General features: G+C 38.3%; 2 protein-coding genes and 1 long non-coding RNA gene across 10 annotated transcripts in view; 2 read left to right on the top strand and 1 right to left on the bottom strand.

The window, feature by feature from the left end:
• The window catches only part of LOC144663745 (elongation factor G, mitochondrial-like), a 49,690-nt gene that overhangs the window by 23,163 nt on the left and 10,614 nt on the right, over window positions 1-15,913 (top strand). The window lies entirely within an intron of this gene.
• On the top strand, window positions 1,156-14,626 carry LOC144663686 (uncharacterized). 3 transcript variants are annotated; one of them, XM_078524713.1, is made up of 8 exons: window positions 1,156-1,241; window positions 2,379-2,478; window positions 4,451-5,173; window positions 5,807-6,448; window positions 7,269-7,457; window positions 7,716-7,745; window positions 11,615-11,830; window positions 11,870-14,626. In XM_078524713.1, exons 3-8 carry the CDS (start codon window positions 4,465-4,467, stop codon window positions 14,353-14,355), a joined length of 4,272 nt encoding a protein of 1,423 aa, XP_078380839.1. In that variant the 5' UTR covers window positions 1,156-1,241; window positions 2,379-2,478; window positions 4,451-4,464; the 3' UTR covers window positions 14,356-14,626. The 3 variants fall into 3 exon arrangements, with proteins under 3 accessions (XP_078380839.1, XP_078380836.1, XP_078380837.1); XM_078524710.1 differs by having other exon boundaries at window positions 11,615-14,626; XM_078524711.1 differs by having other exon boundaries at window positions 7,722-7,745; window positions 11,615-14,626.
• LOC144663804 (uncharacterized) overlaps window positions 8,973-15,913 on the bottom strand; it is a 63,438-nt gene continuing 56,497 nt past the window's right edge. The window contains exons 2-3 of the long non-coding RNA XR_013572672.1: window positions 9,570-9,692; window positions 8,973-9,253 (exon numbers count right to left, since the gene is read on the bottom strand). This is a non-coding gene — a long non-coding RNA (uncharacterized LOC144663804). The remainder of the gene's footprint in view (window positions 9,254-9,569; window positions 9,693-15,913) is intronic.

Below are 15,913 nucleotides of genomic sequence, written 5' to 3' on the forward strand. Positions count from 1 at the left end.
ACATCTAATAGTAAACATCTAATAGATGGGTTTTGATGTGCTTTTTTAAACGAAGCAGCTGAAGACCGGCTATTCGCGATTTTACTGTGTACCACAAATCGAGAGCCGCAGCCGCCAAATTCGCCGCCGATTTTACAATATTTTCAGCAACAAAGCATTTAATCTAATTACAGATGAAAACTCAGGTTGTTTCTGACTGAAAATATGGTATTATATAAGTATTTCAAGAAAATGGAGACTCGTAAAATGAACAACAATACACGATTTCCGGTAACGCCGCGAAAACTTAGCGTAATCGCAGTGATCGTATCTTCAATGGTGTGATATAGCGCTGTCGACATTGTCAACTTTAAAGATATAGAACTCCGATATCTCCAAATATCTCCAGCTAAATTTTTGATATGTTCTAAAACATCTAATAGGCTTTAACATATGTAAAATTTAGAGATGGGTTTTGATGTGCTTTTTTAAACGAAGCAGCTGAAGACGGCTATTCGCGATTTCCGGTAACGCCGCGACAACTTTTTTCATCGCCATGTTTGCGGCGGAAGAGCGGAAAAAGCGCTCGTGCCAGTCCTACTCCGCATCACACATTGCACAAAGCGCGGACTGCAGCTGCGGACTGCTCGTTTCATCGCCCAGCCTTCTCCCGCCCTGCCGGAGCGTATCCCGGTTTCCGTAGCATTAAGCGGCTAGGAGTATTTCTACTCCCCCCTGAATGGGATGCTAGTCCATTGCAGGGTTCCCCCCCAGCATTTTGTCGCCGGTACCTATTTATACACCTGGGTGGAGAGAAGCACTATGAGAGTTAAGTGTCCTGCCCAAGAACACAACACAAGTGACCCCAACCGGGGCTCGAACTCGGACCGCTCGATCCGGAGTCCGGCGCACTAACCATTAGGATTTCCATTCGAGATTACTTTGATTTGTTGCCTGTTTAACTGAGTTGTGGTGTTGGTTGTCTGAGAACCTGTATAAGCCAAATTTTAGCTAACTTTAAAGATTGTCAAGCAAAACAAGGCCGAAAACATTTGACTTGGTAATCCTGCGTAAGGGTCTGGGTTGCCTGTGTAAATGGCCCCTGTTTCTGACCAATCAGTGCGAGCTTTGTAAAATTTGTCCGCCTCTTCGGGGAGGACTAAGTTCCAGTGTTGACAAAAATGGCGGCAGCGAAGGTGTGGCGGAAGTAACAAGCGTCTTTAACTACATTTTATTCCCAAAGGAAGGCACTCCACTGTCAGGTAATTAGTGTTTTACTTTTGTAAGCTTGTAGCTTTTAATCTCTGTTGCTTTTTACGAGAGTGTAATGGTTTGCAGCGCCAGTTGTGCGACCAGACAGCTTTTCTGCACTGTAGCGTAAACTGACTAAACTGAACACTTCAGTCCACGATTTCTTTTTCCAGAAACGTTTTGGAACTTTTCTAACGGGGATTTGTATAGGCTAGGAAATAATTTGACGTTTGCCCTTTAGTTCCGTTTTAATATCTTTTTGAGATAAGGAGAAATCAACATAATAGCGGCATATTTATTTGATTCACGCTGCATAATTAAGTAAGAACTCAAATTCTTTCACACACCCACACACACAAACTTAAGTTATAGTTTAGCCATGCAGAACGAGACTGTCAAGATGTTTGCATAATTAAGCGTGGTTTGTGGAATTATCTTCCCTATTAAATATTATATGTGTATTAAACTTACTTCAAATTCTGGACACCCAATTCTTGATGTTTCAGAGATGTAGCTCAACAAAGTCTGCTGTTATTTTACGAATCTTCATGTGTTGCACACTAGAGATGTCACGCTTGACTACTTTTCAAATAATTTTAATTATCAACTATTGTTAATTAAAATTGCATACATGTAAAGCTATGTAAGAGCGAAGTTTGTGCCATCTGTGGCAGTTTAACACAAGCCGAGGCCTTTATTATTTCGCTTTCCTGCAAAATCCGAACATGAATATTATAATTATTACAATATAGTTATTGCAAGTGCAAAGTGCAACTTGATCCCAAGTGCAGACAGGTGGTTCAATGAGGCAGAGCACAAGAGACAAGAGCAGCAGACACCTCATTAGTACTCATGTTCTTCTGCCCCCTTGAAATAATTGACATAAAAATATTGGCATACTCACTCACTTACAATACATTAGGTGACAAATGGCGTTTCTATACTGAGCTCTACAAATTGCAGTCGAACGTTTCGGCAAATATGGTCACTCAACAGCAGAATACAAGAGAAACCTGAGTGGTCTAAGCTAAAAATAATTACACAAAAACAATACACGATGCACGAAACCTTCAAGTGAAATTAAAAGTGTCCCTCCGAGTCAAGCATTAGCTTATTGAATTAATACTATTTTGATCATCCAATTATAGGTTGGTGCCATTCCTGTATTTAGCCGCTACTAAGGTGCGGCGGAAGTAACCGGCATCTGTAACTACTTTTTGTTCCCACAGGAAGGCACTTTACTGTCAGGTAATTAGTGTTTTGCTTTTGCAAGACTGTGCTTTTTAATCAATGTTGCCGTTTGTGAAGGTGTAATAGTTTGCAATGCCAGTAGTGATACTAAACAGTATTTTGACGGTCAGGTGATGTGAAAATGAAACTGCACTGTAGCATTAACTAAACAATTAACTATTCCTCTTTCCATAAACTGTTCTTTAGAACTTTTTTAGTGATGGAATTAATATGTTTTTTCAAGAGGGGCTGGGAGTATGCAAAATAATTTTGGAACTTCCAGATTGGAGGTTTATTTTTTCTAAATTGTTTTCATGATAAACTGAGCACCTTCCAATAATGTAATGGCCAAGGTAAACTTTTGAATAAAGCAATTATTAATTTAATGTGTAATTTCTTCGAATTGTGCTCGGTCTTACTATAAATTATGCAATTTGAGATTGCTTATGCAGAATCACACTGGCCGGTGTGTAATATCAGGTAATAAATTATCAGAAGCCCCGACTGTCGTGTGTCGATCCCACGCATCTATAGAATTGTGCTGGGTTTTATTATGAATCCTGTAATTTGTGATTGCTTATGCAAAATCACACTGTCATGTGTGTAAAATCAGGTAATAAAATTAATTATCAGATGCCCTATGTGTGCGTTGATCCCACGCATAGGTACAAAAAAGCTTGCATCCTTTCAGAATTTTGTGTGTAAATTACGCACACCTGTGGGTAAATGGGAACTCTGGTCTGTAGCCCGGTTTACAAGCCAGAAGTGCGACACAAATGCAAGTACAAATGAAAGTGATGTTTCACATACAATGCGGAGGCAAGGAACTTAAGATACGCAGACAAAGTTTAAGCATTTACCAAGGTGGCAGACAAGTCATACTTTGCTTGCTTGTTTGTGTTTTCATTTGCGTTTAGCAATGTTCAGACGTGAAGCAGGTGCAAATGCAAGCACAAGCAAAGTGCAACAAAATACCGTAAAAACTTGCAGATCAGCCGCACCCTGAATTTAGCAAGTCAAATTTTGGAAAAAAAGTTTTTTGAAAGTAAATCAAAGAAAATCCAAAGTCTTGTCTGATCTTCTGGAGTCTTCTTCATCGAACGTAAACTCACTAAACATTGAAACAGAAATACTTCCGTCTTACCCTCAATTTCAGCTCTTTAATATAATGAACACCAACTTTGACAAATAGTTGATCTTTTTCTGGTATTTGTTGACAGGTAAGTTTTTCCATGGATTTTTTGTGTGACAACAAGAATATGGGTTTGCAAAACTTTCGTAGCTTAGTAACCAGGCATTTGATGGGACACGAAATTGGGACTGGGGCCAGAACGAACAAGCAAAACAAGTTGGAGGCGTTTGGGTTTCGTTGCTATTGTATCGATGAAAAGAGATTTGGGAGCCTTCTGTTGGAGATAAACTTTGTTGCATCAAGGGAGTTTTGTAATCAGTTCGGCTAATTTGCCATCAAAGTGCTAAACGGGCAAGAAACAGTGGGTCATGATCTGCATCTACCACGCTAATACTCGTGATATTTTTTTCGCTCGTCTGGTGTATCAATATTTATTGTGTCGGTTGAAAATATAGGCCATTGTAGACACTGCAAACAGCTTTTAGGGGCTTTCAAACTTTCAAAAGCCATGACCAGTACTCCCTTGCAGTTTACATAATATTAATTTGCATACTTTTCCATGAAAGTGCCAATTCACGAAAATTCTCGGGACCTTTTCCAAATGTTCCAGCAGATAAGCCGCACCCTCGATTTCGAATGAAGATTTTTGGAAAAAAGGTGCGGCTTATGTGCGGGTTTTTACGGTTAAGACAATTCTCTACTCCTAATGTGCTTGCCTTTGTATTTGCGTTTCAGTTTGCATTTTTATTGTTTGCTATGTTTTTCTTTGCATTTGTGCTTTCATTTGCCTTTGTGTTTGCATCGCGTGTGAAACTAGCCCTTCGAGTTATTAATCTTGCTTCCTTTTTTTCCTTTTAGAGAACATTGTCTTCATGACCTCTGTAGCACCATTTGTTCCTTCAACCAAAGAAGCAACTAATTATGAACGATTGTGTCGCCTTCTGGTTGATGTTGGATCACAGGTTGTAAGAGAGACCTTTGACAGGGTACGACCACCTGGAAGCCTTCATACAGTTTTGGCTGATCCTGCAGTTCATGCCAAATTACAATCACTTCGAAAGAAAAGAGTTCTAAGTACCCCACAATGGAGGAAACTATATCCTGTCATCAAATCTTCAGTTTCATCAAGGGACTTTGACCCCACCCTTCTGGTTATTCTTCTGAGGAATATTTGCAGCCTGGTTCCTCCTGCCACTGGTTGGGATAACCTTCCCTTTTTAACAGACACAACTCTTGAGGCTGACATTGCCCGCATCAAGTTCTACCGAGACACGATTTACCACAGTCATGGCAGCGATGCTTCACTTGATGATGTATTATTTAGTGTCTACTGGAAGAAAATCAAAGACACTTTGGTGCGACTGGGAGGAGCATACTACCGTGATGCTATTGATGTTTTTGAAAATGAAACCATGGACACTGATTTTGAGGAACACTACCAAGAACTGCTTAAACAGTGGGTGGAGGGTGAGGACAGGATTAAGGACAAATTAGATGAAGATGAGAGAAGAAACAAGCTCAGCAAGTTGGATGACTTGGAGGAATCAAATGTCAATTCTGAAAGGGAAACAGGGATGAAAGGTTGGTGTTGTGCATTTTTTAAAGAAGGATTTTGTATTTAGAGGTTTAAGTGCCACTGTAAAAACGATTGTTTTCATCCACTTTTTTATTGGCCCAATTTTACATGGGCTGCAATTCCTGTCTCCAGCACCAGCTGCTGGAGACAGGAACTCTCTCCCCCCCCACTTCCCCACTTGCACCTTAACAATTTTAAAACAGACGCGAGCCATCTTAGAATTTCTGTCATTCAAGTAACGCCATTTTGCCTCTGCAACAGAGCAGAACAGAACAGACACCTTTAAGGCTCAGTGTACTGTCCCTTCAGGGGCTTAAAAGCAACCTGCTTTCATCAGGAGCCCTGAACACTAAATTACATATACAAAAAATAAAAATAAAAGATGTACTATGAAATCTATTTGAGTGAACATGTTTTTTCCCTCGCTGCTCTCCCATTGGTAAGCATGACTGGTCCATATTGTGAGGGTGCCTGGTCGCATGGTGGCCACGATGCACTCAAACAAAAAATAATGGCCTCAAGGAAAACTGTACACTTGTTAATAACTTTTTTATGCAGCACATTTGCTCTGAATACATAGTATACATACTAAGTAAACTTTTATTTGCTTAATATATATATTCTCCTTCTAAACACAGAAACTAAAAGTTTGGAATGTCCACCACGACTCAACATAAAGATTTCAACGATGAGTGATCTTCCTAACACCAGTTACCCTTGGAACATTGTTGACCTCCCAATCGACATTCTGATTATGACGGTGGAAGATTGTGAGTTCTTAAGCTGTTTTTTCTATTTGGATAAACCCTTCAAGAGTTACCACAAAGACATTGGCTATGTATACTTTGGGTCTGTTGGTAGTGATCATGGAAAGAAAAGGAAAATTGCATTAATGAAGTGCTCTAAAGGTTCCGCTGATCCTGGAAGTTCTTTATCTGTTGTAAAAGATGCAGTCAGAGTACTGAGACCTAGGGCTGTATTTTCCGTTGGCGCCTGCAGTGGTTTGAATCCTGGAAAAACCAAACTAGGAGATGTGGTTGTGTCTTCAAAGTTAATAACACCTTCCTACAAAACTCCCCCAGGCAGAGATATTGGCAACCTCATCAAGCATATAGCTGATGGATGGACAGCGCCTTTGGAAAACCCAGATGAGCAGGAAGTGAGAGTACACTGCGATGGGGTGGTTCTGAGTATCCAGAAGGATGACAGTGGTGGATGGCAGTATGAAGAGATTATGCAGCGATATCCTGAAGCAACAGCAGTTGAGATGGAAGGCAGAGGTAAGAAATTTATCTTTTTCAGCAAATACTGCATTTGCAGCAGTTTTCTAATGTTCTGTGTGGTGGGGCAAAGTAGAACTTAAATTATTTTTTTTATTTTTAATTAATCCATTTTCACTGCACAATATAATTATTAACTAAAGAGACACACAAACAATAAAAAGAAAAAATACATAAATATAAGAAATAAAAGATGCAGTGAGGAAAGAGTGGAAGGGAACATAAGCACCATACCATGGCATACGTGCTAGTCCACCCAAAATACTTACATGAAATTAAAAAAAGAAAAGGAAAGAAGCTATTTAAAATGTTAATTATCAGAGACTGTTAGGATGTCCAAGTAACATGTGGGCGATCAGGATCAAAGCCCTTACTCTTACAAAACTCTCTAAATGGTTGCTAATGAACCATGACAGGGTGAGATTATCAGTCCTAAGCCCATCGGGTAAGTTATTCTATAAATAAGGAATTTAATTTAAAAATGTGCCCTTTAAAAAAGCTCAGTTCTTACTGAATTTAATTTCAGTTTTTTGCTTGAATAGCACTTGATATTATCTGTTTTTTCACAGCTTTTGCATTCCTATTGCGATGGCTGTAAAATTTCAAAAACATTATTTTTCTTTTACTGATACTAAACTACTCAGTAATTCTATGCACCGTATTAGTAAAACGTGAATCCTGATTTATTTGGTAAGGATTAGAAGAGTTGGCTGTAAATTCTGTTGGTGTTCTTGTAAACAATAAGTTTATTATAATTAACATGACTCCAGGATCCAGGATGATACATGTACAAACATTATTAAATGTTCTCATTTTCCAGGTGTTTTTGCAGCAGCCCATGATCTCAAGACAGAATGGGTTGTGGTGAAAGGCATCAAAGACTATGCAGATGGCAGTCATTCTCCAAATGATCAGACAGGAGCTTTTGCATGTGTGATGGCAGCATCTGTTGTGGCCAACATTTTGAGCGATCCTGTAATATTCGAAGAATGGCCCCATTATAGTCCAGGTAGTGCTTTTCGTCTTTAGTTGTACTTTGCCTGTAGAATGTTCAAAGAAGTACATAACCTTTGCAAGCTTTAAGTTTCTGTAACTCATACAAAAAATTGATAGATTCTCTACCTCTACAATAGACAACTCTTCGCCATCGTTGAAGCCCATATTTTACTGATCTAAGTGTTAATTACGTACAGTAGTTCTAAGTAACTAATTAGTGAAATAGGATATTATTTGGTTCTAACTATCTTTTTTATTTTATTATTATTAGTTGCAGATGCAAATGGATCATTTATGCCAGGTAAGAAGAAAATAAAGTGGAAAAAATGTAGCAGAATTGGGACATGCTGTGATACGTTGAGCAAATGTAAAAACTGTTGCTATTTAATGTTGCTACAGAAAAAAAAATTGTGGCATTTTTGGTTGCAGTTCATGTTCGGATAAATTTGGGAAGCGCAAAGCCACCCTTAATGTCGCTTAATTCAGAGAACGAATCTCACTGAAAAATGAAACAATAATGCTATTTAATAATGATAGTTGTTGCGCAAATCATAGATGTGTTACAAAAAAAGACCTGTATCTTTTGGCGAAAAAAAATTCGGTTCAGGGGCTGCCGACTTGGAGTTTAAAACGTACGTTCAACTTGTTGAAATTTTCTTTCCGAGAAAAAAAGCAAAATGCATTTTTAGTGGAGTCTTACCCATAATGGGATTATAACGCCTGGAACGTCAAGGTTGATGCTTGCCAGGAAGGGTCATCTTTCTCTAACAATAGATGCTTGACAGGTTACATTCTTCTGACTGGACACAAATCGTAGTTTATACAGTTTATAGAAAATTCAAATTCTCGCTCCACGTACGGAGCCGCATTTTTGTTATATAATTTTCTTGACATGCTTTGAGTTTGGTTGTGTGCCGATTCATCGAAAGCGGAACAAAGCCGGTAACAAATTAAACAGTGATTGCAGCTGAAAGTGAAGGTGAAGCCTCGAACTATTGGTCGGTCAACACAAAAGAAAACAGGCTGGCTGAAATTAGACAAGTAGTTTCTAGCTGGGTGAGGATAAAGTTAATGTTAGGCTTACATATATTCAGACAACAAAGATTGTCGATTGTAAACGCTAAATGCAGTGATTCAAGAAAAAAGGGACAGTATCACTGTTAGCACATGTGCGAAATTACGTTTCACAACAGCTTGAAAATTTTTGTCTCCTTTATAGGAGATTTCTAACCGTCTTATATTGTTTCAAAGCTAAGGGAAAGTAGATTTCTTTCAACTACCGGTAAATTTTGAGGTCAGTTTACATGTACGTCAAATAGCTTACAGCGCGAACCAAATGACATCATTATTTGGCAAAGCCAATCCCATGTAAATGAATAATTGAAGAAATTCTGTCAGAGCAGTTCAGAGAAAATTTAAGGTGGCTGTGACAATTTTTTTTTAACTTTGCCAAAATTGTATCATGACACGCTGTCATAATTCAACAATTAAAAATGGGGTCAGTGACCTAATTTTCAAGTTATTAGCACTGAAAGCCAAAACTAAGAGGTTATACTGTTGCTATGGTAACCAATAATGTCACGAAAATGATCACAACTTGTTGACCAATCATTGAGCGTTTGTTTCATACCATAAGTGTAATATTAACTTATAAAAAATTGTATTTATGACCTATCAAAGTACAGTCCGACCTCTATTAAGCGGCCACCCAAGTGCCGACTTAAAAAGTGGCCGCTTAATAGAGGCTGGCCACTTAATAGAGGTACAATATAAATTGGATAGGAATGGCAGTAAACACGATTTTTTTGACTCTATATAATATAGCGGTGTGGGAGGCGCGGTGGCCTAATGGTTAGCGTGCCGGACTCCAGATCGAATGGCCTGTGTTGAAGCCCTGGCCAGACTCATTGTAATGTGTTTTTGGGCAAGACACTTTACTCTCACAGTGCCTCTCTTCACCCAGGTGTATAAATGGGTACCGGCGAACTTACTGCTGGGGGGTAACCCTGCGATGGACTAGCATCCCATCCAGGGGGGAGTAGCAATACTCCTAGTCGCTTAATGCTACAGAAACCGGGATAAGCTCCGGCTGTATGGGCCACTTAGGCTCGGACACAGACTTTACCTTTATATAATATAGCAAAATGCTTTTAAAAAGTGAACGTATACAAAGATAAATCGAAAATTCATGTAACAAAACATCAAGTGCATTTCCAGCCCATGCATATATGTAGTTCTAACTCTAGCACTAGCTCGGGTTGATAATGTTTGCATTTTTTTTTTTTTTAATTTTTTTTTTTAAAATTTTATTCAGCATATGACACAACAATTACAAAACATACTAAAATAACTAACAGTATCGACAATTTACATGAAGCGCGTCAACATAGTCCATTATAACCGTTAACGTACTGACAATACTACAAGACTAGAATAATTACTAACAAAAAAAATAAGTTACAATGATATACGCTGCTTACATTAAAGTTACTTACAGAAGAATAAATTACCTACAAATAACTTACGATCATTGATAAATATATAGTTAGCTTACAATAACAACTCTACAAAATACGATGATGACGAACACACTTATATATTAACTAACAGAACCGAAATTATTTACTTATAGATTATTACCATGAAAGATACAAACGCGATTACATTGCTCACAAAATTTATTATTCAATATCTAAAAAAGAAGAAAGAGGGGAAAAAAAGACAGTTACAGTTGTCATGCTGTTCAAATAGTTCAAATAATAATGATGCCATCTACATGACTAACAAAAAAGGAAATGACATAAATTAATTTGGGATTAGTACCCATTTTTTTTTTAAATAATCTATCTTTTTGATCTTACTTTCCGTTTCATATTTAATGGCAATTTTAGTACGAAATCCTTGAATTGTGGGTTGAATTTGGCATCTTCTGCAGTCCCATATAAGTAGTTTACCAATGATTATAAAATAGTTCAGTAAGTTGAGTAAAGGGCATGGTTTGGATAATATTCCAAATAAAATATCTTGGAGGGAAAGATGAACCTGCTGATTTGAGATTTGGTGCCAGTAACCTTGAAACTCACTCCAGAACCGTTTAACAAAGGAGCATTGATAAAGAAGGTGGTACAAGGTTTCCGGTTCTGCCTTGCAAAATGAACATAGGTCGTCTGTTTTAAAGCCTATTTTGTGTAATTTTGAATTAGTGTATAGAATAGAGTTGAGCACTTTGAATTGAAATCCTTTTACATAAGATTCAAGTACAACAGAGTGTGGCAGACTAAAGATTTGTCTCAGCTGATCGATAGAAAAGTTAAAATCGTTCTGCAGTTTGTTTATGATATTAGGAAATTGTGCTATTTTGCGAACAAGAAGTGAGTAATAGTCTTTTGATTTCTTTTTTTTGACGTCAAAGATGTTATCGTCAATAAAGAAGGATGGAGGAGCTAAAGATGGACAGGAAATAATATTCTTTAAAAAGGGTGGTATAGAATGGCGAAGGCCAGCCCATTGCAAATAACTAATATTGGTTATCTTGTCTGACCAGTGGCTTAGTGCATCGTTTATATTTGAATCAAAATGTAGGTCTTGGATACGAATCACGCCCGCCTCAAAATACTTTTTGTAGAAGACTGGTCTTTTTTCAATACGAATTTCCTTATTATTCCAAATAATATTTTGCCAATCTCGTTGAGAGGCAAAGGAATCACGAAACTCTGTTTGCATAATGTTTGCATTAAAACTTAGTAGGGTATGTGAAAAAATTTAGCTTAAGATATTTCACGGACGATATGTATCATCTGTCACCATTTCGCTTGGAAAGATAATTCACTGGCCGCTTAATTGAGGTAAAAAAACATAAATAATATAATTGCGACAGCAAAAAGGTGGCCGCGGCCGCTTAATAGAGGTGGCCGTTGAATAGAGGTATCAAATACAGCAGTTTGGTGACAAATGAATCGGAACTTTGGAAAGTGGCAGCTAAATAGAGGTTGGACTGCATAAGGGCTGGAAAATGCCTAAAACCGTTAGCAGAAACCTTAAAATCATGTACAGTTTACCATGCTTTCAATTCTGTGTTACGCTCTCAATACCAGTGACTTCCAGCCACTTTAGACAGCCGACAAAAAGAAACTTTTAAGAGTTAATATTGTTATCTCTTTTTTTTTTCAGCTGTGAGTGCCTACACAAAAGCTTTGAAAGCATCTATTAAAAGCCAGACAGAGTTCCAGCCCAAACTGATGGCTTCCCCAACCATATCTAACCCAAGAACAGATGACATATTCACTAATCTTCTGATACAGCATGGTAGAAAGACCCTCTATAAGAAGGATGCGACATCAACAAGGCAGGAATGGTTGAATTATTATGATATGACTTTAGCAAGAGGTGAATTGCTGGATTATTATGATGTGACTTTAGCAAGAGGTGAATTGCTGGATTATTATGGGCAAGTCAGCGAAACCCGGGTCAAAAGCAGTAAAGAGATATTCCTTTGCAGTACTGAGCGTGAGCCTAATCCCAAATCTATTCTTGTCACTGGAAAAGCAGGGATTGGAAAGAGTCTGTTTAGTCAAAAGCTTGTTCGGGATTGGGCTGATGATAAACTTTTTCAATCACAAGCAAATTTGAAGACACCAGATATCAAGTTTGCATACTTGTTGACATTCCGTCAACTGAACTTGCTTGGAAATGACAGGTTTTCTTTGCGAGAGCTTTTAAACTGTTCTTCGACACTTGACGAAAACTCAAACCTTGATAACTCTTTGTTTGAATACCTTGTTAATCACCCTGAGGAGGTTTTGATTATCTTGGATGGGTATGACGAGTATTCACAACGAGATTACATCGCTAGTAGCTCGGAGGAACAGTATCCAAACAATGCTAGTGAGGAAATGCCAGTAGCCGCACTGTGTGCCAAACTCATAAAAGGCAAGATGATGAGAGAGTCTGTTGTTATGATAACATCGAGACCCGACGAATCAGATAAAATGGGAGGAATTCACTTCGACCGATACGTGGAAATTACAGGGTTCTCTCCGGAGCAGGTAGAAGAGTACATTGTGAAGTATTTCAAAGAAAACGAAACCATGAAGAACAGTGTTCTTGAACATGTCATGAACAATGAGAATCTTGTTAGCTTTGCTCATATTCCAGTCCTTTGTTTTCTGATGTGTTTCTATCTGGAATATACTCTTCGCGAATCCAAGAGCACTGATCTTCCTGTGTCAGCAACTGAAATTTATTCTGACGTTGTCAACATTTTTGAACTAAAACATAATGCCGAATCAGAATATAAGACGAAAGGAATTCCTGAGAAACACAAGGTTTCAGACGTCATCGAAAGCACATTGGATAAATTATCAGAGTTAGCAGCTCAACTGCTTTTGCAGCAGAGGCCAATTTTTGACGAAAGGGACATGAAAGAAAAGTTTAAATTGGAAGAAATCGAAAAACTGAAAGGAAGCGGTCTCCTTCATTGTGGTCCTCCTTTCAGGAAATCTGCGTTTGAAACCACAAAACAGTTAAGTTTTACTCATCTTACCATTCAGGAGTTCTTGGCTGCTCGTTGGTTTGTAATGAGAAATGAAATTCCGAAAGAAACTGTGTCTGAAATGGTTATGCTGTTCATTGCTGGTATTTTATCAAAGAAAAAAGATGACAAACTAATGGAAAGATTACTAGAAAGTATTTCATCTTCAATCAGAAGGGAGCCCCTCTGCGTAAGAGCAAAGTTACTCAGCGAATATCAAGACAAGGACTTTGCTAAAAATGTCATCATAAATCATCCCCAACACTACTCCGATATGAATTTTACGAATTTAAATGATGTGGACTGTATTGCAATTTCATTTTTGTTAGACGTAATTAGTGAACTGAATGAAGAGGAAGCTGCTACAGCACAACATGAACGGTCTGAACAGTCCTTTAACGTAAATAGTTTGGCAATCGTTGTGTCAGCTCTAACACTGTCTGGAATAAAACGAATCTGTGAATCACTGGAGAAAGAACACTGTGCTGTTACCAAACTGTTACTACTTTTGGCTTTTAATCATTTCAGTGATACCGTTATTATCAGACTGTGTGAAGCATTGCAGCATCCAAGCTGTAAAGTGACCACACTAGATCTGATTGGTAATCAGATCACTGATACCGGTGTTCGCAGGTTGTGTGAAGCTTTACAGCATATAAGCTGTAAAGTAACCACACTAGATCTGAGTGCTAATCAAATCACTGATACCGGTGTTACCAGGTTGTGTGAAGCATTACAGCATTCCAGCTGTAAAGTAACCGCACTACATCTGAGTGATAATCAGATCACTGATACCGGTGTTACCAGATTGTGTGAAGCATTACAGCATTCAAGCTGTAAAGTAACCACACTAAATCTGAGTAATAACCAGATCACTGAGACCGGTGTTACCAGGTTGTGTGAAGCATTACAGCATTCCAGCTGTAAAGTAACCACACTATATCTGAGTAATAACCAGATCACTGATACAGGTGTTGCCAGATTGTGTGAAGCATTACAGCATCCAAGCTGTAAAGTGACCACACTACATCTGAGTTATAATCAGATCACTGATACCGGTGTTACCAGGTTGTGTGAAGCATTACAGCAGTCAAGCTGTAAAGTAACCACACTATCTCTGAGTGGTAATCAGATCACTGATACCGGTGTTACCAGGTTGTGTGAAGCATTACAGCATCCAAGCTGTAAAGTAACCACACTATCTCTGAGTGGTAATCAGATCACTGATACCGGTGTTACCAGTCTATGCAAAGCACTCAAACATTCAAATTGTAAACTGACCTCACTATATCTGTTCAACAATCCTATCAGTGAGGAAAGTAAGGAATCTCTAAGAACTCTAGTTCAACAACACAGACCAGGTTTAGAACTCAAAATCTAAATAGTTATAAGAAAGCGTAAGAAATATCAATAGAATTCACATGTACGTAATAAACATTATATAAGTTATAAAAGAAAACGTTTTCTATTCAATGTTAAAATTTGTGTAAATAAGTATAAGGTTGATAAAGAATTGTAAATAGATTAGCGTTAGATAATGAAGTTTGTTTGTATGAAAGTTAAATGCACCGCTCGTTGTAATTTAACAATGAAGAAAAGGGCAACACTGATTTTTGTTACGTTTCGTAAATAAAGGTTTTGGAATGGATGAAGACTGGTCTTGTTTGCTTTGCCATTTTTAGGGGAAGGGGGTGGGAGACGGTGGTCGGTGGAGAGAGCGTGGAAAGAGGCTTAAATAAGACAAAGTTGTCTGTTCATTGGGTGATTACGATATCAATTTTTTCAGCGCTCGGCTCAGTGCTCTCAGTTTTTCAAGAGGATGAGGTTTTCCCAGGGTTTTCGGGGAACAAGAAAATATAGCCATAAACCTTTTGGGAATATGGGGAAAAAAGGAAATAAAACTGAGAACACGGGAACAAGGGCATATCTTAGGGAACAGGGAACGCCAAAATCATAAACACACTTTTAGGGAACACAGAAACACAAGAAACAATTTTTGTTTTATTTTTTGTTGGAAACAAGGGAAGATAGACCCCTCCCTTGGAGTCCCTCGAGGATGTGATTCACTGTAATTTAAACCCGCTTTTCCTACTCGTCAAGATGGCGTCGAAAACCCTGATAAGGCCTATTGAATTTCAGCTTAAAATACCATATTTGGCTTACAAAGAGAAGTCTTGATGAGGAAATAACGCTCGGCCAATCCAAGCTGAAGTCAGACTGCGCTTGCCACCGCTTCCCACCGCGCAGGCTCCCAAAAGGGAGGGCGACAAAAAATCATCAAAGAGCTAGTGGAATTGACTGGTGCATATAAGGAACTACTTGGAATAGACACAGGTTTAGCTCAATGTAACTACAAGAAGCCTGCAAACGGAAGCTCTAGCCTGATTTGCACCATAAGCATTTTGGGCGCGGCACCCTAAAATTTGGCATGTGTGCCTAAAATTTAAAGTCCGGCACCCTCAATTTTTGCCGTGTAAACGGAAGTGTGTTGAGCACGGGTGCCCAAAAATTTTTGAGGGCCGGGACCAAGCTGACGAAAACAGTAAGCAGAGGAAGGGCGCTAATCGAAAACAAAACGAGAAAATATTCTCAAGGGCAGATAGTTGCAGTTCCAAACATGTGAGAATTTTTATTGTTTTGATTTTTAATAAGGTATTTTAATGGATTCCGCTGGAAGTTCGCGCAATGTGTGCAAAAATTAATTGCCAAAAACGTACTCATAGCACCGTAACAATCTACATTCTATTTGAAACATCTTACTGAAATTTATTGTCTTGGTGACCCCGTGATTAAACTCCTAAGCATTCTCGAGAAAATTTAACTCAAGCCTCTTTAAAATATTTAAAACGCGCGCCATTTTGTTTTAAACTGGCGTAAAAAGTATGTAATTTCAAATGTATGTAATTTCAAATCCATTTTACTCTCTTGTAGGGTCAGCT

Source organism: Oculina patagonica, chromosome 8 (assembly GCF_052425735.1).
Source record: "Oculina patagonica isolate OP01 chromosome 8, crgOcupat, whole genome shotgun sequence".
Classification (NCBI taxonomy): Eukaryota; Metazoa; Cnidaria; class Anthozoa; order Scleractinia; family Oculinidae; genus Oculina; species Oculina patagonica.